Below are 27,040 nucleotides of genomic sequence, written 5' to 3'. Positions count from 1 at the left end.
CCTTTAAAAGATTGTAAAACGGCATATTGGCAGCAGTAGCCTGAGTTGGTACTGCAGGCTGAGTCGCATTCACATCAATAGTACTCAGCCTGCAGTACCAACACTGGCCACTGCACAATGTATGGAGCTGTCTGCTTCCTGCAGCAAAACAGCTAGACGTTTGACAACTCCTTTAAGCCTCTTACCAACATACAAATCTTAGGGACATATGTATTACTATTTGAGAAGGTATTGGAAAATAATGTAACACGTATTTGAGTTAAAAAGGACATTGATGAAAATGCTACATTTTTTTTTTGGCGTATTTTCTAAGGAAATGTCCCGTTGCTTATTTGTTTTGCTCAGATAATTTTCAAGACGTTTATATTTTTCATTTATCTTAATCAATAAATCCATATTTTGTTGATTCTTTACTTTTCCTACTAGTTCTTATGGGAAATAATGGCTTTGCTTGAGCTCAGTTACACAAACTTATAATTTACTAAACTGTCAGTTGGGTTTGGCAGAGGGTCTGGAACTGAAGTGCCACTGTGTTAGTTGTGGTGTGTCACTTAGGAGGTGATTTGTGGTTGTTTACACTTGTGGGAATAGTTTAATTACCCTCGGGGGCTGCAGTCAGTAGTGGGTAACGGTATCGTGTCTGATGACCTAAACCTGCTTTTATAATCTGCTGTTGCGGTTTTCTCAGAAGCTGTGGGCAAAGTTTTGTTTGTTTTTTTTCCAAGATGTAGGGTCCAGTGTTGGCTTGGTCTTAAGTGGTGGGTAATGTGTGCGCGAATGATGGGAGTGGAGTTGTTTTATGTTGTTAGTCACTGGTATACTATATGCTTTTATAGTGGTTTGTGGAGATAAATGAGGAAAATATTCTATTAGAATTCTGTAAAGATGATGTAATACCTTACTAGTTGTGCCGGCTTGGCTCCATTATAGAGGGACAAGAACAGCTGGAACACAAAAAGTGGGTGAACAACCTTTGCTCTCATTAGTCTAATAAGTTTTCTCATCGTGCTTTGGAGTTAAAGGAGTTGTCCAGAACTTTTACTATTGACGACCTAGTTCAATATTGCCGATCAGTTGTTACCTTGGCCAGCGGTAAGTGTGGACAACTGATCGGCAGGTTTTGGAACTGCAGGATGGTTCTCACTGAACTCAGTGGGAGCTGTCCCTGCAGTCCCAATCCGGATCACTACAGTATGAACAGCTCTACAGCTGGCCCAGCAAATAGCTGATCGGTGTGGATCTTGGGTGGTGGACCTCTGCCAATCAACTGTTGATGACCTATCCTGGGATAGGTCATTATTGGTAAAAATTCCGGACAACCCCTTTTAAGATACATTGAGTTACCTTTTAGGCCTCATGCACACAGCCGAGCCATGTGTGTAGAACCTGTAGCTGAGCTCCATACTGTGAGGCTGTAGATACTGTGTGCCATGTGCACCTCCATACTATTGGAAGAAGAGGGCCTCTAGAAAATGACATCCATTGAAACATGGTATATACAGTGTTTTCCCGTAAGCAAGACCTATTCCTGAAATAAGCCCTACCCTGACTTTCAGGTGGGGTGGGTTTGAAATATAAGCCCTACCCAAAAAATAAGCCCTAACTACACTACATGAAAAAAAGCAATACTTACCTAGCAGGCGCTGTCCAGGTCCCTCCTGCTGGTCTCTGGAGTTGCTTGCAGTTCTCAGCACCGACAGAACATCGCTTGCTGGTAACAGTGTTTGTAAACCCTGCCTCCAGCAAACAATTGCTCTGATTGGTTTTCGAGTGCCGCAGTGATTGGTTCTCAAGCGCCGCAGCTCAGCCAATCAGAGCAATCGCTTGCTGGAGGCAGGGTTTACAAACTCCGTTAACAGCAAGCAATGTTCTGTCAGCACTGAGAACTGCAAGTGAGCCTGCCTGGAAGTGTGGAGGTCAGCGGGAGGGACCTGGACAGCGCCTGCTAGGTAAGTATAAGACCCCCCTGAAAATAAGACCTAGTGCCTCTTTTGCAGCAAAAATTAATATAAGACAGGGAAACATGATAGAAGAAAGTTGGTGGCATAATCTACATAGAAGTCTGTGGGCATCATATAACCATTCCTTACAATCTTGACTTTGTAATTTTCCTTAGTACTTGTTCATGGGGTTTTTATACTGGACTACTACATTTAATATGCACCATAGCATGTAATTGATAAGCGAGCTACCACTGTATGTTCTCATTGCTGCTGTTCTAGGGGGAACATGCATTCTTAACATTGCGAATAAGGAGCCCTTTACAACAAGTGCTGATCAACAAATAACAGCGACAGAGGATCACAGATAAGGGGATGAACAGTCATTACTGCAATTATATGTCCCCCATACTTGGCAGCCCATCTCCCTGTTTACATGGAAGATATGCTGCTGATCAGTGATCCTTTTTATGCCAGCATGAAAGATGCAGTCAGCCATCGAACAAGTGTTTGCTTGCTCGACAGCTGATTGCTGGCATATTAAGACTAGTTAATGATCGGTCGTGAAAGTTCACCCGAATGTTCATTTGCTCGATCATTGACCCTTATAAAAACACTTAAGGGGCTATACAAAATTACAAATTAACTCCTATCCACAAGCTATGGGATAACTTTCTGATGGCTAAGAGTCTCATCGCTAAGTCCCCCTTCCAATGGGGGTTCTGAGTTCCCATCTATGTCACTGTGGTGTTTGCTTCTACCCCTCCAGTAATGTCAGAATGAATGGAGCGCTGGACGAGCATTCAAGGTTCGTGCTTTATTCATTTCAGTGGGGCTGTTGGAAATCTCAACCTGCCCATCGAAAGTGAATGGAACCCGGACCATGGTTCCAAAATTATCCACAGTGAATGCAGTGAAAGTGAATGGCGAGTTAGTGCACTTGTGTGTCCAGGACTCCATTCAGTCTCCTCCTCACTGTGGGGGGTGTAGTAATGTCTTGAGATCGTTACAGGTCTCGGCAGTTAGACCGCCAACCAGAACGTTATCCCCAGTCCTATGTATAGAGCATAACTTGAAATCTTAGTTCAACCCCTTTAAGTATAGTTCAATCCTATACATGCTTCATGGAACCAAGGCTTAACTTTTTGAGTGTATTATGTAATGGGAAAGGGTCATTATAGGCTGAACGAATATTCTTCGTACACATGGTCTAGGATATTACTGATTCTTTCATTTCAGTCTTATGAATATGGTTATTCCCACAGTCTACAGATGAGCTATTTATTCTGAAAGACATATTAGACCATCTGATTTATTTTGGTTCCTATTTGGCACAACTGTCCATGATTTATTGGAGAGACGTAGTAGACGGATTCCCATCTGGTTTATTTTGGGTCCTGTATGGTTTGACGAACTGCCATAGTATTTTAATTACTCTAATGGTTTGCGAGTAACTCAATGTTCATTTTCTCTTCTTGTCTAGGATGTGCACCACGGCAATGGAACTCAACGAGTATTTTACAGAGACCCCAATGTTTTGTATATCTCCCTCCATCGACACGACGATGGCAACTTCTTCCCCGGGAGTGGAGCTGCTGATGAGGTGATCAGAGACTCAATAATGGCAGAAGTCTTGTCAGTGGTTTCAAATCCATAGCATTACCCCACTTCCTGCTGGTTATCCGCTTGTCGCAAGGCAGACGGGGGGGCTTTGGCTTATACAATTTTTTTAGCCCTTAATAGTAAGACTCCACTTTTTGGTATTCGAAGACCTGCAGTTTCTTACTATAATCGTAGACAGATGACATAGTTAGGACTCTAGGATTGACACCGCTGATCACGTGCCGCTTCGATTACAGAAGGGACTCTTGGGGATGAAGGGCTGAGAGGATTTAGCATTGTAAACAGTTTATCATCATCACTTTGATATTCGGAGGAACAAAGGATTTTTGCAAGAAACGGGGTGGGAAGATGCAGAACAGATGGGAAATATACGTTCCTGCCCAAAATAACTCCTTTGAAAACAATGTTATAAAAGTGATAGACAGAATGCTTGCTTTTCATCATTTGGAACTTTGCAAGGAAAGAAAAAAACTTTTATCTCTTGAACCGTTAACCTTTTAGCTGCACAAGGAGTATCGAGCTTCACATTGCCAGTCACAATCATTTTATCTTGAGAAACTCCTGTCCACCCCTCGGTTATTTTTGGGTGGTTGTCTTATCATCCTAGATGTTATGACATATTCTCGACAAAGCAACTGATAAAGGGTGTTGTGCTCAAAATATCCAGTTCAGATTCTTGAGAAAACCAAATTAATTTCACTTTCACACATACCTCATCCTCTGTTGGGTCGAATATTAAATATTGTTAGATTACGCGAAGATTCACTAACTGTATAGAATTTTTTATTTTTTATTTTCCACTATATGAATTCAATATTAGTCATGGCGCAGGAATTTTTTTTTCTCCCAGGATACTGGGTAATGATTAATTTTATCCTCCTGCTCGTGACGCCATATTTTTATCCACTCCTATGCATAATCAAGGTGTGGCCTAGTGGTTAGGATTTGGCATGACAAGGGTGGGTTCAGAGGTTTTTGAGAACGTGGCAGATCAGTGGTTTATAAGACTACAACTACCAGCATGCTCAGCCACAGGATGTCAGGACAAGCTGGGAGTTGTAGTTTCAAAAGAGCTAGCACTGTGGTAGAGAATAGCCAAGAATATGCTTAAATGATGTTTGAGACTATCTTAACTTTTTTGGTTGATTATTACTATGCACAATGTGAAGTGAGTTGAGCAGATACCATCAAAAATACCTTTCTCAGGGCAAAATGGTAGAATCAGAAAGGAAAAATCTGATTTGATTAATCTGCCTCAAAGGAAAGTTATCCAAAGGTGTCTTAACTCCTAAGTGACGGGCGCATAATGTCCAACCAATTTTTCATTTTTTTTAAATTGTCACACTCCTAAAGTCCTAAATTTGTTTTTTGTTTTTTTTTCATCGACGCAGGCTTGTTTTTTTCGTATACAAGTTGCATTTTTTTAAGGGCATCATTTTTGGGTACTTGTAATGTATTGTATAACCTAATTTTTTTTATTTTTTTTTTGAGGGGGCGGAATAAAAGAAAAAATAGTTTTTTACAGAACAGTTATATTGCTTTTTATTCCATTTTTTCTAATGCCAACATTAACACAATCTGAAATTCTAGCATCTTTTATTTTATTATTTTCTACGGTATAAATAATATGTTACATTATAACTCTGAGTCAGTACAATTACCTATTGGGACCCGCAATCATGAGCGAGCATTTAAGATTAGATCGGTGAATTCTTCAGAACATTGCAGGAACATTCAGCGAAGTTCTAAAGACTTGACTGTGTAATATATGAGAAAAGTGAAGACTTCTAAGGATGTGGCCCTTTTTCTTTACTACTTTTGGTTTTTGCTCACCACTTTAAGAAATTCAAACTTTTAATTTTTTTTCATCGTTGTAGCTTTCTCAGGGCTTATTCTTTACAGGGCAATTTACATTTTTCAATGTTACTATTTAATGTACCATATAATGTAGGGAAAACCTTTTTAAAAATTGTTAAATGGAGGAGAAAAAAACACAATTCCGCTAACTAGTCCACCCATTATAAAATTTGAACTGGGGGACTACTTAGCAGCGCCTCTCTGTGCATTCATTGGTGTCTTCCAGTGCTCAAACCTGGGGAACGCCAGGAAAGATAGTTATAAAACATACATCTCTGGACTCTACGGGTCACCTAATTGTAGCCCATAGCCTTAGATTATAGGGCAAAAAGTGTGGGCCTGTCTTATTAGGCAGAAATACATGGCAGCTCCTAGGGGACTTCAGTAGACCCCTTGTTTGCCATGATGCCCAGACAGCACCTAGCAATATTATTGTGGGGGGCCTTTAGGGACTCCTAAATGCCCATCAAAGAACTAACAGCCACGATTGGTGTGAATGCTGATGGTTGCAGCTGGGTGTCAGTTGTCAAAGAGAGCTTATGCTGGCTATATATGGAGTAAGCTCTGCTCGCGAATCTACTGCATATAAGCCCTGTGCACCCAAGAACATACATATATGTCCAAGGGGGCTAAGGAGGTTAACAGCACCAACCAAAAACGTCTGCTGTAGATGTTAATTTACTAAGAAGTTTATGGATAGCCATCAACGTTTTTAAAAACAAAGATCTAGTAACCATTAATAAGCCACACTGTTTGTGACCCTATGCATGCTCATACTCTTACTTGCTGTCTTGATCACAGGTTGGTGCCAACAGTGGTGAGGGCTTCAATGTGAATGTAGCATGGGCAGGAGGTTTGGATCCCCCTATGGGTGATGCAGAATATCTTGCAGCCTTCAGGTGAGTCTCTTGAGAATCCCACTACCATTCGCCTGTCTTTTGCCTTTTCCTCTTTTACTAGGTTTCCTTCCTCGTCTGCTCTGCTCCCACTTTTCACTCCTTTTCGTTTCTGTCTTTTCTGACCTTGTAGTGCATTTTAGTGCTGGTGGAATGTGCCGGATGAGGAGAGCTGGGGACTGAAGCCCTCTGGGTGTCCACAGTACAGGTATTATTTGGGCAATATCAGTGCAGCCCTCTCCCAGACATCTGTATTTTTACTTATACACTTAACCGGTACAAACATGAGTGGTGGTGGAATGACTGACCCAACACACTCTGCATTATTAATCCAACAAGTGTGCCATACACATAGCCATTCTCACCGATGGCTTAAAGGGGCATTCTTATATTGTATCGCTCGATATGCCATCACTTTATGATCAGCGTAGGTCCAATCTCTGGGTTTCCCAACAATCCTGAGAATGAAGAAGCTGGTGTAGTTCTGTATCCCTTTTACTGTTTTAACCTACACAGCGGAAATAGAATGCATGAGGTCAAAAGGAACCGACTGTACCTACCCTGCAAGAAAAGGGGAGCTGTTGTGCAGGGAAAACTTAAAAAGGAACACAGCGCTAAAACGGTGCCGAAGCCACTTTATTCTCAGGATCATTGGGGGTTCCAGCAGTTGGTCCCCATCGATCACAAAGTGATGGCATAGCCTAGCGATATGCCATCTCTTCTCCAGATGGTAATACCCCTTTAAATGTAGTGAACTTAGTATAGCAAGCCACATAGCTGCTATTCAGGGGTTGTTGTCTGCATGGTGTACTAATAAAGTTTTACACTGCTTGAAGTGCTCTGAAATTAACTCCTATGCTCTGAGAGTGGCATGCAGCCCAATGCCAAGCAATAATGAGCAACACCAGTCCTCACTACCAGCACCGGTCCACCCTGTTGTCTCTCTGCTTTCTGAATTGCCAAGAACTTTCCTTCTCAGTTCACTCTTTACTTGTGGTGTGTTTTGTGTAGTGGGCACAGTACCCTGACTTTGTGCCTTTTTTTATATTAAATAGTTAAAGGGTTTGTCTGACATATAACTACTTTCTAAAAAAAGGGTCCCCATGTAAAAGCAGTAATAGCTCATCTCCTCTGCTCCCCAGTAGTCTCCCACCGGTAGCTCAGGGTCTCCTTGCTGGCATAATATTTACAAGCTGCAACAGCCTGTGTTCGAGATGTCATAGGCTGCTGCAGCCAATGACAGAGCTCAAAGGTCTATCACCGAGCTCTGTTATTGGCTGCAGCAGACTGTGACATCTCATAAATAGGCTGCTGTAGCCTGTAAACCTTATGCCAGCTAGGAGATCCGGAACCATCGGTGGAGGACTTGGGGGAGCAGGAGGAGCTGAGTATCAGGTTTTTATTATTTTTTTAACACTGGACACCGTTTTTTTAGAAATTAATTTTATCTTGGGCAAACCCTATAAAAGAAATTTCTAGCTCCTGGTTAATTGATGCTGTCCTGCAGCTTTTACTTAGTGCAGCCTCTCATCACTTCCAAGCTTGTAGTCGTATACTTAAGCAGAGGTGTAATTTCTTTGCTGTGAACATAGGGGTCATCGTTATCACTTGTAAGTCAGTAACCACAATATTCCTAATCAAGCTAAAACTAATTAATGGTCTTTTTAGACGAGCCCGATTATCGTTTGACCAAGTGACGGCACCGCTAACTCATTCGCTCTCAGGCAGCCTGTTTCGACAGGCAGATACATCGTTGGCTCGTTAAAAGTAAAACTTCTTCAGTCTTTCACATTCGCTGTGTGAGTGACTGAGAGGGACTGAACGATCGGTCCTTAACGATAAGTGAACGAGCCAACGATGATTTTTATTCCTACATAAAATAAATGATGAATGAGAAGTGGACGATTATAATTGCTCGTCGCTGGCTCATGGTTAGACCGAACGATGATTAATTAATTTTTGCTCGTTTTGAACGATTTTTTTTTTTTTTTTAATTTTTATTAATTTTTCCATCTAAAACACCTTAAAATATTTGGCACAAAATATTGGACACAATCTATTAATCCGAGCCAAGAAATACCGTAGTAATTTGTATGAAAACGATACGATTTGCTGCCATTTTTCTAATGAATCACAGAGCGGTATTTTGTGGCACAGAATGATGTGAGTCACAAACGTTTTATACATCACGTGTCACAAATGACCATGGGAATGCATAAGGTGACAGAATGGTATGTTGCGTCACACGATGCTATCTGCTACAGTTTTTGCCATATTCTATACATATAGAAGTGTAGCTCTATTTTACAACTGGATGTGCGCAGCTGTTTTAAATGGATCCGGTAAGATACAAACTGTGTCCGTCCCCCATGGAGAACAAGGTTACAAAAAAAACGGAAAGGTCCATTCCAACTAGTGTCTATTAGTTCTGCAGGTTAGTCTTTTTTTTTCCTGGCAAATTACCATAAACCAGACAGGATGGAAGCAAACTGAAACAAAATAAGTCCCATTGAAGTCAAAGGTGATTTTCCTGCGTCCACCCTCCTTTTCTTTTTTTTTCTCCATTTTTCAGCTGAAAACAGGTGTAATCGCATCTACGCATGCCTGTATGTCATCAATTTTGAATCTGTATTTGCCCAACAGAAAAGAATACAAATATGGAGGCAAATATACAAAAAATAGAGCATGCCGTATTCTTGAAAAATGGGTGTAATAAAATTTGGCCACGGGATCAGCCCTATAGACTTTTTTATATTAGCTCCATATTACGGTCCGTTCTATACGGACCTAACATGGAGCAAAAATACGCTTGTCTGAATGCAGCCTAAATGACAGTCTTTGGCTTGTCCAGTACTGTCCTGTTTGATAATTCAAGCCTTCATCTTGAGTACATGGCTATTGATGGAGAGTGTTGGCACTTATATCATACACTAGAAGGTAAATAAAGAGTTAAATGTTGCTTTGAACTCTATTACATAACTTCCGTTTCTGTAAGCTTATATCCTTGTCCAGCCACATTCAATGCTGCCTTTTCCTCCAGGGTGAATTTACCAACACCAGTACCAATTTACCAACTTCTACAATCCTTCAAATCATTCTCTACTATTCTCCAAAGTGTTGCAAAAAGCAGTAAAGCAATGTAGTTGTAGAGCGTAGTCTACAAAGAGCCCAATGCAGACTCATCCTTACCACTACACGGTGCAGCAATGCAAACACATCCTCCATCCACATCACTGCCTTCACTCCACCTAAAGGGAATGAATTAACTTGGCATTTGCTTAATAAATGCTGAGTGACAACGGCTAAGCCTGTATAACAATAGTAAATTTGCCCTTTAAATAAACGTAAGTTTGTGGTAATGAGATGACATGAAAAGTAAAGAAAGCTGAAGGGAAAAAAATGTAGAGTGATCAAAATGGAAATGGCATGTCGAATTTAGGAAGTGATGGAAAACCCCACTGTCTATGCTGAAAACACAGCTGCAGTGAGTGCGGCACTAAACCAAACCAGTGCACATTGGTATGTGTTTGCATATTGCCAACCTCTTACAGCAGAAGGAACTGAATCTTAGAATCCAAGATGCGGTTGAGAAAGAGATCACATATACGCTCAACACAGCAGCTCCCAAGGCAAATAGCTGTTATCCTTATATATCGCGTCATCAGATTTGAATTAGAATTCCAAGGTTACTTATTAACGAACACGGCTGACGTGAACTAAGAAAAGTTATCACATGGCTGACTCATGGACAAGGCAACTGAGGTCACCAACTTAAGATCCCAATTTTGAGAATTTTCCAAAATTTTCACAATTTCGGGAAAAGAGTATTAAAGTTTGCGTAGTCAATTGGAGGAGGTAAATAAATAGGCTTTTGATTTTAAATCTGTTCTGCTAAGTTATTCTGGACTCAATATACATTGAACTGGTTGCATAAGGTCCATTTCAATCGAATAGGGTCATGAATCGGGTCACCAACCTGAATTTTTTTTTTCTTTTTACTGGAAAACGTATCCAAAAATCACAGCCAATATTTTTCACGGACAGATTGTAAAACTATACTGAATGATAATCGTTATAAGTAATACATGTCTATAGGTCAGATACTGATATGAACTCATTACCAGCATTGTCTGTGAGCTGTAAAATGATAGTCATCGTAACTAGAGATGAGCGAGTATACTCGCTAAGGCACATTAGTCGAGCGAGTAGTGCCTTAGCCGAGTATCTCCCCGCTCGTCTCTAAAGATTCGGGGGGCGGGGGAGAGCGTGGAGGAACGAAGGGGAGATCTCCCTCTCTCCCGCCCGCAACTCACCTGTCACCGGCCCCCGACTCTTTAGAGACGAGTGGGGAGATACTCGGCTAAGGCACTACTCGCTCGAATAATGTGCCTTAGCGAGTATACTCGCTCATCTCTAATTGTAACCTATTGATGTACCCACCATGTCTCGAAAAAAAAAAACCAAAAAACACAAATGCATCTTTTTTTTTTTTTTCATGGACCCTTTTTACAGACTGTCGGGTAATTTCTGGACAGTTGGCAACTCCAGTCATGAATCTACCATGCAACGACATTCAAACCAGTTCTAGAAGCTACTGTATATATACATTTCATTGTATTTCAAATCGCTTTCAAAGTCTCATGTATGTGTGTGGCTTGTGTCAGTAGGCATATCCCGAAGTGCAACAAGTAATTGTTTTTGGGCAATGGGCTTATAAATTAATGGTAGGGCAAAAACCTTTAAATGAAGTAACCCCTTGACTTGGAATCGGGATACTTTACTAGCGCAATCACAGTCTTGACGTGAACGAGTTAAAGTGGATTTTTCGCTGTGACTTAAGCAATGCCTTAATTCTCTTCCACGTTACGAGTTTGTTTCTTCCTGCCCACCAACCCCCTTCCCTTTTTCTACATCTGGATCAGTTTTACTTGAAAGGGATTCTATAAATAGGTTTTCTGCACAAAGAAAGCATGATTCCGCTCACGGCTTCGCTCACAATCCTTATTTCCTCATTGCCAGTTTTTATGGAGCGTTGCATCTTGTGAGATTGTCAGCTCTCTAGGGTAGATAATTAGGCTGCAGGCAGGTTCCTTCAAGTATTACCGCGGTATATAATAGGTCAATCATGGAATTGGATCTGTGCTGTGTTCTTAAACTCATAAGCACCTGTGTGCTACACACTTTGGAGGCCACCATTTGGAAGTCCAACTAATACGTATGAACCTCTAGGGCAGGCAGCCACCAACCGGGTCTTCTATTGCATTCTTCGGCTTGGAGAAATGAATGCTGTATTCTGACCGAAGGCATAGGGCCACTGCTCTACGTTTTGTCATCGCTAGTTGATATACCATAGCTAATACCCCCTTTTCTCCAGATCTCTACTTTGGTGCTGATGCAATATCCTGAGAATAGCGAATAATAGTCCAAACACATGACTAACGCCCAGCTGCCTCCGTGGTTTCTAAATGTCCTTTACTGGAAGTCCTCGTTCTCTCGCGAAACCCTTTGAGGGCCTCAAAACTATTTTTTGTATCTTCTTAGCAATTTGAAGAATGTGACAAATTTTACATGTGGTGAGGCGCACAGTAGGTTAGAAACTTGCACCAACCATTCTCTCCAAAGCAAGTAACGAGTTTTTTTTTAAACTCTGAATATTCAGTGCTAAAATATGAGTAAAATACATTAAAACTGCAGAAAATTAGAGGCAAAAAATCCTAATATTGAGGATACCAACATTTGTATTTTTTACCCAATTCTTGCATTACATTGGGTTACATGTATTGTATAGTGTTGGCCTTTTGCCTGTAATGAGTTATTAAATTAATTAGATTAAAACGGGCATTAGGAACAATAAGTGGGCATTCTTACTACAAATCTATTTACAGATGGACTTCAGACTCTTTCAGAAATAGATAAGCTCTCTTGATACATCAAGAAGGGATTTCCAAATGTGTCCCAACTCGCCTGAAATTCTGCATGATCACTGCCAAATGGACAGTCATTTTATTTGGTTGCACTTAATGATATTTTCCCACTTTTCTCCATCAATATTTAGCATTAGTTTCAATAATTGATACTCCACTTATATTTGTATTTAGTAATTAAAACTAGATAGAAAATAAAAAGATTAGAAGATTGAAAGTATTTCACTGATTGTAGCTTTTTATTCTATTGACTATACAGGACTATGGAAGTAGCCGCTTGCTTTTACTGCAGAGATTTGCTTTACAGCAGCCTCCTGGGTTATTCATTCAATGGACAGACAGGAGGCTATTGACCTCTATGGGAGACTGTTCTAGGCATGCACTGTAACCTGGTCATTGTGTTGGGATGGGGGAATACATAAGCTGAGTCAATCACCTATTGTGAACGGTGGATCAGTGTAATCCTGCCTGTAATGAAATGACTGCTGAAAAGTTTTCTCTTTACAGAACAGGAAGTGTACGACTCTTGTAGGGCTTAGTGGCCAGTGTGAAAAATGCAATTTTAGGATTATATTAAAGGGGTTGTCCCGAGGCAGCAAGTGGGTCTGTACACTTCTGCATGGCCATAATAATGCACTTTGTAATGTACATTGTGCATTAATTATGAGCCATGCAGAAGTTATAAAAAGTTTTATACTTACCTGTTCCGTTGCTGGCGTCCTCGTCTCCATGGTGCCGACTAATTTTCGCCCTCCGATGGCCAAATTAGCCGCGCTTGCGCAGTCCGGGTCTTCTGCAGTCTTCTATGGGGCTCCGTGTAGCTCCGTGTAGCTCCGCCCCGTCACGTGCCGATTCCAGCCAATCAGGAGGCTGGAATCGGCAATGGACCGCACAGAAGAGCTGCGGTCCACGGAGGAAGAGGCCATCTTCAGCGGTGAGTAGAGAAGTCACCGGAGCGCGGGGATTCAGGTAAGCGCTCCGGTGAGCTTTCTTTACCTCCCTGCATCGGGGTTGTCTCGCGCCGAACGGGGGGGGGGTTAAAAAAAAAAAAAAACCCGTTTCGGCGCGGGACAACCCCTTTAAAATGACTCTTGAAGTCAAAAATTGAAGAAAGAAAATTTCCAAAAATTCTTTGAAAAATATATTAAAAAAATGTATTTACACACAATCCCTTTAAGGTGGCTATAGACAAGAGATATATTTGTGATCAGCTGTAGCCAATTTTGCTGGGATCTGATATTGATGGCACATCATGCTCATTTAAAGAGGTTGTCCTGTTACCAGACAACATTCCCTCTATAGTGCCCGATGAGGGCATGGGCTCTGCACAGGAATTGGTGATGAAACCTGCTTCAAAATTTGCACCAAATGGTGCGGGTTTAGAAGCAGGCATTCCGCGGCTGATTTGCAGCGAGAGGTCCGCTGCAGCCTTTCCGCTGGCAATTCCTTTCCGTGTGAACCCAGCCTTAGTCTTCATTTTATTTTTTTTTCACCAAAATTCAATAAATATGGTAAACACAACATAGTTGGATTCTTTGAAAAATTGTTTTTTATGCAAAGCAGTCTATGGCTTTTTAAAAAAATTTAGGACCACACCTCCTGGCATATGAACCTGACATTAGTAGCTCCATTCTGCAAAACTTTGCATAACTAAGGAGTCCTAGGAATTAGAAAAATGAAGCATTTCTCCCTGTAGAATTTTCATGACTGCCATTTTGTTTCTAAAAAAATTGTTTTTTGCTTTATTGTAGAATTAACCGTCCCTTTTAATGGACAACTTATTCTTGTTTGTCACGGGGTCTCTTGATGGAATTTATGTTCATGTGATATTCTAGTTCTGGTCCTCAATTCTACCTATCTTTCTCATAACAGGACAGTGGTGATGCCAATTGCTCATGAGTTTTCACCAGATGTGGTCTTAGTTTCTGCTGGATTTGATGCAGCTGAAGGCCATCCAGCTCCTCTCGGAGGATACAAAGTAACAGCTAAGTGTAAGCTCAAACAGTAGTCCTGAATGTGTTTTGATATCTGCAAAGTAAATTGCAGATGGATTGGCTCAGAATTCATTCTCCCTTATGCTTTTATCTTTAGGTTTCGGTCACATGACACGTCAATTGATGAGCCTTGCCGAAGGTCGTATAGTGCTGGCCTTAGAAGGAGGCCATGACTTGACTTCAATATGTGATGCATCCGAGGCCTGTGTATCTGCTTTGCTGGGCAATGAGGTAATTTCTTAAAAATATGATGTACAGTTTTTTTTTTTGTTTTTTTTTACTAGTCTACAAGAAGTTGATCATTTATATCTTTTTCAATGACAACTGTATGATGGGCATTTAGTCTGGAGGATATTGCCTGAAATAGAATTACTAAAGGGGTATTCCATTTAGTTGATGAAATTTCAAGTTTTCACCGAGCCACTGGATGGCTGAAAACTGATAAGTGGTGGGGAGGGGGGGGGAGGGGGGGGAGGGGGGGGGGGAGTCCGACCGTTGGGACGCCCACTGATCCCTACTTGGCTATCTCCGGAAGTTCCATTGATACTGAACAGAGCAGCAGTGCACTTGTGTGACCTGCCCTCCTCTATTGCCATGGAAGAATAAACCAGGAAGTGATGAGGATTAGGAAAATGGAACTCCTGTTCTTGGGATCTGTGGGGGTACCAGTGATCGACACCCACCGATCTATCAGTATATCACCTGAAATTTTCTCAACTAACTAGAATATCCCTTTAAGTATAATTATAGACTGAGCTCCTGTGGTTTTGCTAGAGTTGGCATAAGATATCACGCTATTTTAATCTGTACACCATGACCCATAATTAGCATAAAACAAGCATACATGTTGAGATAGTGGTTTTTATTTGCTCACTAGTAGGGACCCATGCCATGGGTTTTTAATAGACTTTGTAGAGCGGTACAAACCTTCTCATTGGTTACAGCTGCTTGTAGTTGCAAGTTTCTGTATTCCATGAAAGGTAATATAATAGTACACTAATAAACAAAAATAGTAATGTGATGTCTAGATTTTACCATTTTAAATAATTTTGTAAATTAGGCTTGGAATATTTTTTTACTCATTTAAAACCAGATAACGAACTGTATTACATTTTTCTACTGTTTTTATTTTCTGATTGTAGAAGTTTTCATTCTATTGTCTGTATAGGACTGTGGGGATGGCCATCATTCCTGAGCTGCATTTGGAGACCTGCTTTACAGCAGCTTCATGGGCCATGCGTACAATAGACAGAAGGAAACCCATTGACTGCTATGGGAGACTGTTATAGGCATGCTCCGTGACCTGTGTAGAGATCATTTGTGAATGATGTGTTATCTACATATAGGTGTTACCTCTCAGTGTAATCCTGCCTGTGATGTTAGTTAAATGACTGTTGCAAAGTTTTCTCTGCAGAATCGGAAATGACTGGCTTGCATTAGGCTCTGTGGTCAGTGTGAAAAATGCAGGATTTAAAAAAAATATATAAATTGTGACTAGAAATAACATAAAATCAACAAAAAATTCTTAAATATGTTTAACACAAAAAATATATAATTTAAAGGGAAGGTATTATGAGAAAATGACCTATTTTAACTAATTGACATTAGTCCAATTTAGCATTTGTATTTACTAGAGATGAGCGAATATACTCGTTTCGAGTAATTACTCGATCGAGCACCGCGATTTTCGAGTACTTCCGTACTCTGGTGAAAAGATTCGGGGGGTGTCGGGGAGTGGTGGGAGGCGAGGCGGAGCGGGGGGTAACAGCGGGGAACAGGGAGGAGCCCTCTCTCTCTCCCTCTCCCTCCCACTCCCCGCTGCAACCCCCCACTCACCCACGGCGCCTCCCGAATCTTTTCACCCGAGTACGGAAGTACTCGAAAATCGCGGCGCTCGGGCGAAAAAGGGGCGTGGCCGAGTAGGTTCACTCATCTCTATTATTTACATATTATTATTTTTGGCAATTTTTAACCTTCTTCAGATCACAATGTCTTATTTTCAATTTCCAGTTGGATCCTCTCCCTGAAGAAATTTTAAGACAGCGGCCAAATCCAAATGCTGTGCATTCACTAGAAACGGTCATTCAAGTCCAGAGTGAGTCTTGTCTTATCTTATTGGAAGGGGATGGGGGTTGGAAGAACAGGCACCCTAATAGTGAAAGCAGCTTGCCACGCAGTGCTCAGCGCTATAATGCGTGGCAAGCTCTTACAGCTGCAAAGCACAAAAGGACTTTCCTTCACACAAATCTGGAAGACATAACTTCAAAGAGCTTGTCACAAGCCTTCCTTGAGTGATAAATCAGTCGCAAATGTTGCTGAGATCTCATTTCAATTAATACCAGAATTTAATGAGAAATCAGCAGCTATTGGTCTCTGAAATATGTCTTGGGTAGCCAACTTGGCTTGGACTGCAGAAAACTTTCAACAGAACCCTATAAGTATTCAAACCGCACCCCTCCCACCCATGCAGTGATCTCTCTCGGAGACTAGGATGGTCTGGATGTTATGGTTTTCGTTTATAATACTGCAGCTATTTATTTAGACCAGTGGTTTGTGAAACGAATTAAAGTGCCTTATGCTTCTTGCTTTGTATGCAAATAACTAGATTCCCCCAAAATAATCTCATTACACCCACAAGTATTTTCCTTAAAGCTGAACATTTGCAGCTTAATGTCTACAAGTAACACATAAATCTGGTGTAAGAAGGTCCTGAATGCTCTCAACAGCATGTTGCTATTCACACCAAACCCACTTTTTGAAATGTGGTCTATTAAATGGGGCATCATAAGGGTGTAAGTGGGCCTCATTTGTGTGACCTATTCACCAATGTTTCATACCCATAATCCATTTTGTAAAACAAGATTATATTTAGAGTATTGATCTTTGTAGAGAGAGTGCTGAAATTAAAGTGGTTTTCTGGGACTTTTCAAAAAGTTGAAGGGATTAGGGTAAATAAATGAAAAACTAAGCAGTACTCTACTTTTAAATGCCCAGCTGGTCCACCTCAGCTGCTCCACTACTCCAGCCTCGGAAACTCTTGCAGCAATGACCTGCTGTTCATCCTTTATATGACCACTGTAGCCAATCACGGGCTTCAGTGGTCACATGATATGCATGAACGGCATGTAACCACTGAGGTCAGCGATTGGCCGCAGTGGTCTCGCGAATAATGAACAGTACGTGACTATTGCAGAAGGTTCCAGGACCTGAATAGCAGAGACCAGAGCGCTGTTCTGGAAACTTCAGGATATTTAATGGGATATTTTTTTTAAGTCTGTTCTCTGCTCTTTGCAACTTTTTGGAAATGACCAGAAAACCTTTTTAATGATGGCTTCTACTTTGTTTCTCTAAAATGAACATTCAAAATCAAGGTTCTGCTGCTAGATGTCCTCATATTTAGAAGATAGTGAATGCTACTCCAATGTTGAATAGCCCATCCAACTTAGTGCACACCATATGGAAATTGCCTCTATCGGAGATCATGTGACCCCTTACAGAAAGGCACATGTAATTGCTTTGCAGGATGAAGTAATTCCTGTTTTGCTTTATATAGTATATGCCCTAATTTATAGAGGTCTATTGCTATACACTACAAATTGATGCTGATAGAGGCTTTAGGAATATAGACCTCTATGCCCCACCACCACCACCACTAAACTGTAGGTAATGGTAGAAGACAGGTGCATGACGGGAGTTCATCCAAATGTCAGAACTTGAGTAATGAAAAAAAGAAACGGAGAACAAGTTTAGAAGAATGCAAAAAATAGTTCTTCTTGATGGGATATTTGGGACACTTTATACACTACTAAAAGGAATAAATGAGTCACTTAAAGACTTACTCAATCTCTGTCTCTAATTAGGGTAACCGAACCCTCAACATCCTGTTCTCACTCGCTGTGTTTATATGCTTGCACACACAAACATACTCTTCCCTATTACATGTTAACAAAACGTCAGTCTTCTCACAAAACATCCGTGTTCTTACTTACTTGTGTATACCAGTACTCTCAAAAAACCTTCTTGCACGGTTTAAGAAGTCCTTTTTCTTGTTCTAGGTAAATATTGGAATTCCGTAAAGCGGTTTGCATCTAAAGTGGGGTACTCGCTCCTGGAAGCTCAAAAACATGATCGGGATGAAGTGGACACGGTGACTGCTCTGGCCTCGTTGTCAGTGGGCAGGACTTCACTAGTAGCTGCTGGGAGCAAGTATGTTTCCTTACATGTCTATGTAGTTGTCGGTACATGAGTTTGTTACCCCTAGGGTTTTAGTGGTGCTTCCCACCTAGACATTGTCCCAACTGTTTCTGTGGTCCACAAGTCAATGAAAATCCATATAGGACAGTCTACAAGGGGTCATTTTTAAAAGTTTTGACGCCAGAATTCTGGTGTAAAAAAGTCGCAAATTTTTGGAAAAAGACCCACCTGTGCAAAAATTTGCGACTTTTAAGCTTGTTGTCCTTTTTCTGAAAAAAGTGTGTGGGACTTTTCGGGAGGAATCATGGCCGATTCGGACTGATTGATTTATGTACAATTTACGCCAGAAACTGGTGAAAATTATGCCAGAAATGTATGCCAGGTTGGACCTGGCATACATTTCCTTGTAGGTGCACGGAGATGCCAAGGTGCACCTAAGGCATAAAAAGGCGTGAGCCAGGAAAATTATACGAATACCATATTAAGACTTTTTCCCTAGGACTCCAAAGCCAGTGGGATTTTCACGTACAGGATTTATAGGTCAAGTCTCTGCCTAAAAGCAGACATAAGTGGTTTGTCTCTTCTGGCTAGAAATAATTGATGCCCAACAAGATTTTCGGCACATCAGAAAATCTTTTTGTGACCAACAAATCCTTTCTTCAACACATAGAATTAATATACTTAAAGATATCAAAATGCACCAATTTTGTCCTCATCATTAAAAAGTTAAAATGCTCTGAAAAAGCCAAATTCCATCTCTGATATTTCCCCTTCCTTGGCAACCAAGACTAGAATTATCAATATGTACCATTAAAAAAAGATGTCCGGCTTGTTTTATATTTAACTACACAGTCTGTCCACGTGAAAAATATTGGAGCTTGTACTCCCCTCTTCCTGCTCCCCGCAAGTCCACCGCCAGCGGCTCCGTGTCTCAAGACTGGCTCATTGCTTAAGCCTTTACAGAGGCTGCTGCAGCCAGTCGCAGAGCTCAGCAAATGAGCTGCTGCAGACTATAAATATTATATCAGTGAGGTGATCCACAGCCACCGGCAGGGGTCTTGTGGGAGCCAGGAGAGGTGAGTATGAGCATACTTATTACTTGGGCAGCCTGTTTAGTTAAAATTAAAATAAGTCAGACAGCCCTTTTCAATCTTTTTGCTGAATAGTAAGAGACTTATCCAGGTCTCCATGAATGTGAGGAATTCCGGAAGAATTACCCATTGGCAACAGCCTCCGGCAATGGTTTCTGCTTACTACCTAGACAACAACAGAGCAAAATATCAATAAATCGGTTATTGCGCTAGAGGCACACTTGCATATAAAAAAAACCTGATGTTTTTTCATACATGTACAGTTCTGTGTGGTCTCCATATTCGATCCATGTGTCCGCTTTATTGCATTTTGCGTACCTTTTTGTTTTTTACTTCTCTCTAAATTAACTGAAGCAATCCCAATTCCCAATTCCTCTTTCCTGCATCTTAAAAAAAAAAAAAAAAGTTAGCACACTGACTCCACAAAAATGGCATCTGAATGCTGTCCATTGTTTTTTTTCTCTCCCTCTTGAATTGAATGGACAAGTCTTGTCCAGAAAACAGACCACAATAATGCATGCAATGAGTTCCTTCACGCACCCCCTTTCTCCTTGAAAAAACTTGCTCGTGTGCGTTTCCACTTTGAGTAATATGATTCCAAATGCGGTCCGCGTGTAGTCCGTTTTTCTTAACTGACTACACATGGACTTGAAATAAAAAATACTAGTGTGCGAGAGGCCTTATTAAGTATTACAATGGGACACTTCTAAAATTTCTAAGATTTTCTAAAAAATAATCCATATTTTTGCCTAAAATAGTAATGTAATGTCCTGTTTAACCTTACAGCAATGAGCCTCAAGAAGAGCCGATGGAAGAAGATGGACCTATGAGTCTATGACCCAAGGAAACCAGTGGCCTTTATTTCGGTGGCTTGGTTTAAGCTGCTACTCTTTCTTAGTTAAAGTGGTGCCGTTTTCCTTATTTGTCTTAACACCGTTTCCACAACCTGAGAGTTCATTGCTGAAGCTGCATCATACAAGAGTCATCAGGTCCTACATTAAAAGTGGAAGCAATATGGGATTTTGCCTAAAAAAAAAAAACATTTTTCAGTAGCTGCCTGGGCAAACAAGTTTGTACAGATATGTAATGTCTTTTTATGACTAAGGCTATGCACAAAGAAGACACCACTAAGCTTGACCAAAGATTTCACTCAGGTGAGATGGTAGGAGCGACGATGGAGAATACCAGTGACATGTTGCCCAAGAAAACCAGTAACTTGACAGAACCCAAGGGAATGGACACAAAACACTTTGTTCTTATTTGAAAAATTGTGGTTATATTTTGGGTCCTTTTTATCTACTTGTCTCATTGTACCCGACTAGTTGACCTATAAAGCTCAGGTCTGGTTGAACTCTCCTCGGTGAGCTGGGAATGTGACTGTACTAAGAAATGCCAAATTTGCCAACTTTGTGAAATTGTATCAAGAATTGCAGTAAGGACCATTCTTCATGGTGGACAATTGTGTATAGGAGACCCTTCATGTAGACAATTCACTGGAGATTCAACATACAAATGAAATACAATGGGACTTATAATTGCCTGGCACAGCTGGAAAATAGAAGATGCCTTTTTGTTTTCTACAGTTTCCTAATGACCACTAATCCCTACTTGGATGAATGGATTTTGTGTTGTTCATTTGCACTATGGAGAACTGCTCCTCACACACCACAAAAAGGATGGGAACATTTTTAGTATATATCAACTTCTAATGGGCTGTGTAGAAATACAAATTGCTGTAAAATACGCTTAACGAGACAATATGATCAAACATTGCAATATCAGTAGACGTTTCTACCTTCCCAGGTGACCTTGCGGTGGGAATATGCAGATATTACAAAAAGTGGTGAGACAATTTGTGTTGGTCCTTTTATTCCCACGTTATATGACCAATCGGGACTATTTTTTTTTTTTTTTTCTCACCAACGAAATTTTGCGCTGTCTACATAGATGCACTTTTTCAGACTCTTGTATATTGTTTTGTATCTGAAGAAGGTTAATGCCTTACGAATCCGCTTAATGACTTTTTAAGGCCCACAAAGGTTAATTCCAGCTCGATGAAAATAAAACAATTGTGTGTCATATATTTAATTTTGCAAACTGTGTAGATTATTGTTGCAAGACTTTTTGGACAACGGGGGCAGTTTTTGGCGAACCACAATCCTACTCGCAATGACTCATGTCTGCTTGCCGAATTTTGCACCACTCACATATAGAAAGAGTCATCGTATAGGTTCCGCTAAGACACAAGCCCTGTTAAGAATCAATGGGATTAAGGGGTAAGCAGCGGGATTTACACCGATCCTGTTCTGTGATGTTTCTCTTTCATTCGCTGCCAGTTTTTTTTCTTTTTTTTTGCGAGCTATATTCACAATACTTGTCAATCTCATAGGTCTAAAGATCTTTGAAGTGATTTCAGTGAAAAAGAAAAATAATAATCTGTACCTCTCCACGGCCACACTTTATACCCCTGTCAGGTGTGATGACTAGCAAAGGCGTAAGCGGCTGCATTGTAAATCAAAGCAAACAGCTGGCTAAATCCTCAGCTCACCGAGTCCTCCAAATCAAAAACAAGTGTTTTTTTGTCTCCCCGGGGTTCAAGGTTCACTTTCCTCTCCCTTCATTTTCATGTTTGTAGCCGCAGAGTGAATCAACTCTATAATTTATCTACGTGTCAAAAAAGGGACGGAATTGCATTTTTTTAACTTAAAAAAAAAAAAAATTATGGAGATCGGGGGAGAAAAAATGCGTTTTATCTTTCAATTTTACCCACATCTGGTATAGATAAAGGATCATGTTTAATCTTCAATGTCTTGGAATGCTTTGCCACATAAACGTTTACCCCCTGTAAGTACAAGAGGAATCTTAATAGAACGCTGACAAGCCAGCAGAACGTCAGTCCGCGTGTCACAACATCCCGCGTTTGTGAATTTACCTTCTGTAAATAGTGTATAAATGTTGAATATTACATATGGTTGTATGTGTTTTGCCGTCGGCCGCGTTCACACACCGTCTACTTGTTTCTGCAACAATGTAGCGTGTCATGTGAGCCACGGAGGTTTGAAGTACAGCAACAAATAAATAAAAATTTGCTATTTTTTGCCACAGATGTCACCTTTTACTGTTACAATTCAGTGAGTAAGATCAGCATACAAACCCCACAAGCACACGGGCATTTGTTTTTGCAAATTTTTGTACCGGTTTTCAAATTTTTGCAAAATGTTTTTGAATTGAGAACAAAAATTTTTTGAAACCTCCTCAAATTAATTAATGTTTCATTATGACAAGCCAGACTGAGGAAATTACCATAATTACAGGTGAATTCTAAGGCTGGGTTGAACAGGGACTCTGCAATGCATTTGTCTTCTTTCTATATTAATTAAAACTATATATATATATATATATATATATATATATATATATATATATATATATATATATATATATATATATATATATATATATATATATATATATATATATATATATATATATATATATATATATATAGTATAAACCAACCAATGAGTAAAAACATTCTTCAGTTAGAAGCCTTGTAAAAAAAAAAAAAAAAACATTCATTTTCAGTAATGTTTTTGTTTAGTGCCATCATTTTATTTGTGAGCGACTCTGATATTTTCTAACATTCAAACAATCCATAAAACTTTATCCAATTGAGTGGCATATACTTTCTTTTGTATGGAAAATACACAGAAATTCTTTAAAGGGATGATTTCATCAGAAAATGAGCTATATGAATGACATTTTGTGCTTAACATATTTTTAAAGAATTTTTGGTGTTTTGGTTTTGGTTTTTTTCGGACACAATCGATTAAAAAAAAAAAAAAAAAAAAATCTAAAATCCAGCATTCTTCACATGGACCACAGAGACTAATTAGTAGTCTCTCACTTCCTGTTCCATGGAGAAAGTTTTGCAGCAGTCATCGGGCTTACATCACAGGCTGAATTACACTGAGAGGGAACATCTTTATGTAGATAACACAGGATCCACCAATCATAATAGGTATAAGCTGTGACTTATCTGCTCCCCTCCCTGCAAATTAAGCTCTCTGCAGGTCACAGAACATGTCTGGAAAGTCTCCCATACAAGTCAATGGGTCCTCTCCTGTCCATTGTGAGAATGGCCTACGAACCTGCTGTAAAGCATCTCTCGTAATGCTGTAAAATGCAGCTCTGGAAAGATGGAAAGATGGCCGCCCCCCCCCCCATAGTCATGTATAGACAACCAAATAAAAACTTCTGCAATCAGAAAATAAAAACCAAATTTGAAAAATTGAAAATGTTTCACTATCTGCTTTTCATGATTAACAAAACATTCTGGTGATATAGTACCTTCAAAAAATACAGCATAAGGGCTCAGTCGCACGGGCGCCGATGCACCCGTGTTACTGCTCGATAAGACGGCCGCACCAGGTGTGGACGTCTGTCCGCATGAACGGCCCCATTGCCGACCATGTGTTCTTTCTTCCGGCCGGTGTGGAGAGTCGTCTGCACCTGCAGTGCAGCGGTCTTATCGTGCAGTAACACGAGTTGTTATGGCAAATTTTGTGGTTGCACTTACTTTTTAGGTTGTCTTCCTATGTAAAAACCATCCAATAAAAAATAATTAAGAATTTACCGGCTCCCATTAATTCCAGATTGAAGGAATTTTACTGCCATTTTATAGTATTCAATAATATTTTATATTACATAAATACAAATGTAGCTGTTAGACCTGAGATTACCTCAGTTTGTTTAGCCTCTTCATTGTTTAACACCCCATTTTTGCGTTGGGATAAGAGAACAAAAGTTTTTTTTTAACGAATTTAAGATTGTCACAGAAACTTATCACATCCAAGTTGAATTTTGCTGCATCGATATATCAGATTATTTCATTCCTTCACAACATTAATGAATTTACACTTTGTAAAAAAAAAATCTAGCCTCTAGAAGAAGTTACCGTTTGGCTGCAAAACGCGGCATGCAGTTCCATCTCGGGCAGATATGATTTAGAGTTGTGGTGATTAGATGAAGGGTCTTGTGACTTGTCACATGAGGCCCTAGAAGTAGTTCCAACCTTGGCCTATAAAAAGGCTCTCAGCAACTACTTGTGTGTAGTGACCTCTTTTACCACTTGTGTAGAGCTTGATGACCGCTAGACGCCTCTACCATGCAATCAGAGAGATTTCGCTAAATTAGTAAAGTTTGAAAGGGGCGTATTATTGGAATGTGAGAAGCTGGATGGTCGTATCAACGAATTGCCGCCACCTGGGCCGTTCTGACCAGGCTGTTTAGGAGGTGTTGGGATCAATGGATGTGTAGAGACACACGGCGACTGGGCTTAGGATGCCCTTGATAGAGCACAACTGTCTTGTTGTCTGTCATCCAGGAACTGGTGCTACCTTTAATATAGGCCTCTGTGTCTATCGAAACCATTTCAAGGAGCGATGTTGAAGGACATTTACCCCCATGTACCCCATTACGTGTACTGTCTTTAGCACCCACCCACCATTGCTTTCGTTTGCAGGGGTGTCATGAACAACTAAACTGCTGCTGTAGAGGGAAACTGGTTTGTCTTCCGCAACAAATCCTGAATTAGACTGGGCACCGAAGACTGCAGCGTTCGTGTCCGGAGACCGAGTGGTGACCTTTACTGGGGAGCGGCACACTGCCCCCACTGCTGGTGTAATGGTCTGGGGGCCCATGGCATACAACAGGTCACTCCTAGTAGTGGTACGAGGGACACTGACAGCTCACATGTGATCCTCTCATGGCGGCTTCCAAGAGACATTTTCCAGCAGGGTGATGGTCAGCCGCACGCCCAAGGGGGTCACAGGAATGTCTTCACGGCATTGTCACACTTCTGTGGCTGCCCAGTCACACTTAATCACCAATAAAACATGTGTGGGACCATTTGGGACACCCAACTTTGACTGCCTACATTTTTACACAATCTCGAGGTTCTGTTACATCAAATGTGGACTCGTATGCCGCAGGATACCATACAGAACCTGTATGCCACTCTACCCACCCGTATCACATCTTACATCCAAGCTGCAGGTAGTACAACAGGGTACTACAGCCTCCATGGCCGACCGTATTACATCTTGTATCCAAGCTAGAATTGGTACAACAGGGTACTAGAGCCTCCATGCCCACCCATATCACATTTTGTATCGAAGCTAGAGGTGATACAGCAGGGTACTAGAGCCTCCATGGCCGCCCATATCACATCTTGTATCCAAGCTAGAGGCGGTACAACAGGGTACTAGAGCCTCCATGCCCACCTGTATCACATCTTGTATCCAAGCTAGAGGAGGTACAACAGGGAACTAGAGCCTCCATGCCTGTCTGTATCACATCTTGTATCCAAGCTAGAGGCAGTACAACAGGGTACTAGAGTCTCCATGCCCCCCTGTATCACATCTTGTATCCAAGCTAGAGGCAGTACAACAGGGTACTAGAGCCTCCATGCCCACCTGTATCACATCTTGTATCCAAGCTAGAGGCGGTACAACAGGATACCTCCCTTCAAGTGTTCAGTTTTCTGCAATAAATTCTCCTTTTGCTCTGATATTGTAATCACTTACTTATATCAACGTTACAATCAGAGAAAGTTCCTTTCAATTCCGACAACTCCTTCTAAAGGATGGATTTTTTTTTCTTACAATGAGTGCATTTAACAACAGACTGCACAACTTTACATCATTTTCCAAATTAAGTTTTTAGTTTTCTTGTTTTTTTTCCCTTAAGACAAAGCTAGATTATAAAAATAAAACCTGCATTTCTATATTAGTTTGTGTTCAAAGATCTAAATGTCATTGACCAGATGAATAACAGGCATGGAAATGCAGAACGCTGCAATAACTGGGTGTCTCTGTTAGTCTCCAACGGGCCACTAGAGGTCGTTGTTAGGCAGCAATTATAGAGCTTCCCTATATGAAGAGTACTTAGATAATCTGACCAGTCAATTCCATAATAATGAAAGAAGAATTGGTCTATTTGTATATTACATTCTCAATATACTAGCAGTTTTATGATGTAAAGGGAAATGCGCTAATTTCTTACTTTTAACCTTAAAGTCAACAGGTCGACACCAACATGCTGACCTCTGATAAAGGGCATGAGTACTTCTGTATATAGGACCTGTTCACAGGCTAACTATCCACTGCTTGTTCCAAGGGCTAACACTTGTATTTCTTGAAAGGGACAGTGTTTGTATAAAAACTTTTACCAATGAAGGTGCCTTGTCTTCACCACTTTCTGATGTTTAGCTTGGACGTCAGACCTCCAGCATCGTCTAGAAACGATAAATATATATATCTTTTATAAATGTAATTTTTTTGTAAAAAGAAATTCAATTTTGAGCAATAAAATGTATTTTTTTCTTGGATCTCTTGTATCGTTGCACAGGTAGAACTGTCGCACAAGACTGCTGGTGATTTATTGCAAAGTTATGTTAAAATGAATCACACCATTGTTTTTCTAGTGAAATTCTCTGCCAGTTTGATATATCACACGTTT

The 27,040-nt window shown here is 40.5% G+C and overlaps 1 protein-coding gene across 9 annotated transcripts in view; it reads left to right on the top strand.

Annotated features, from left to right (window-relative positions):
* The window catches only part of HDAC7 (histone deacetylase 7), a 302,233-nt gene extending 280,626 nt beyond the window's left edge, over positions 1–21,607 (top strand). For 8 of the 9 annotated variants that reach the window (XM_066584326.1, XM_066584324.1, XM_066584328.1 and 5 more), the window contains 7 exons: positions 3,424–3,543; positions 6,222–6,319; positions 14,113–14,231; positions 14,332–14,465; positions 16,245–16,329; positions 18,290–18,440; positions 20,306–21,607. In XM_066584326.1, the coding sequence (XP_066440423.1) occupies positions 3,424–3,543; positions 6,222–6,319; positions 14,113–14,231; positions 14,332–14,465; positions 16,245–16,329; positions 18,290–18,440; positions 20,306–20,357 (759 nt within the window). In that variant the 3' untranslated portion in view covers positions 20,358–21,607. Of the gene's footprint in view, positions 1–3,423; positions 3,544–6,221; positions 6,320–6,449; positions 6,534–14,112; positions 14,232–14,331; positions 14,466–16,244; positions 16,330–18,289; positions 18,441–20,305 lie in introns of those variants that run through there. The other variant, XM_066584327.1, reaches the window with a different exon arrangement.
* Positions 21,608–27,040: the final 5,433 nt, after the last annotated feature.

The sequence above is a fragment of the Eleutherodactylus coqui genome, chromosome 1 (genome assembly GCF_035609145.1).
Source record: "Eleutherodactylus coqui strain aEleCoq1 chromosome 1, aEleCoq1.hap1, whole genome shotgun sequence".
NCBI classification, from domain to species: domain Eukaryota; kingdom Metazoa; phylum Chordata; class Amphibia; order Anura; family Eleutherodactylidae; genus Eleutherodactylus; species Eleutherodactylus coqui.
This window is presented reverse-complemented; position numbering and strand designations above follow the sequence as displayed.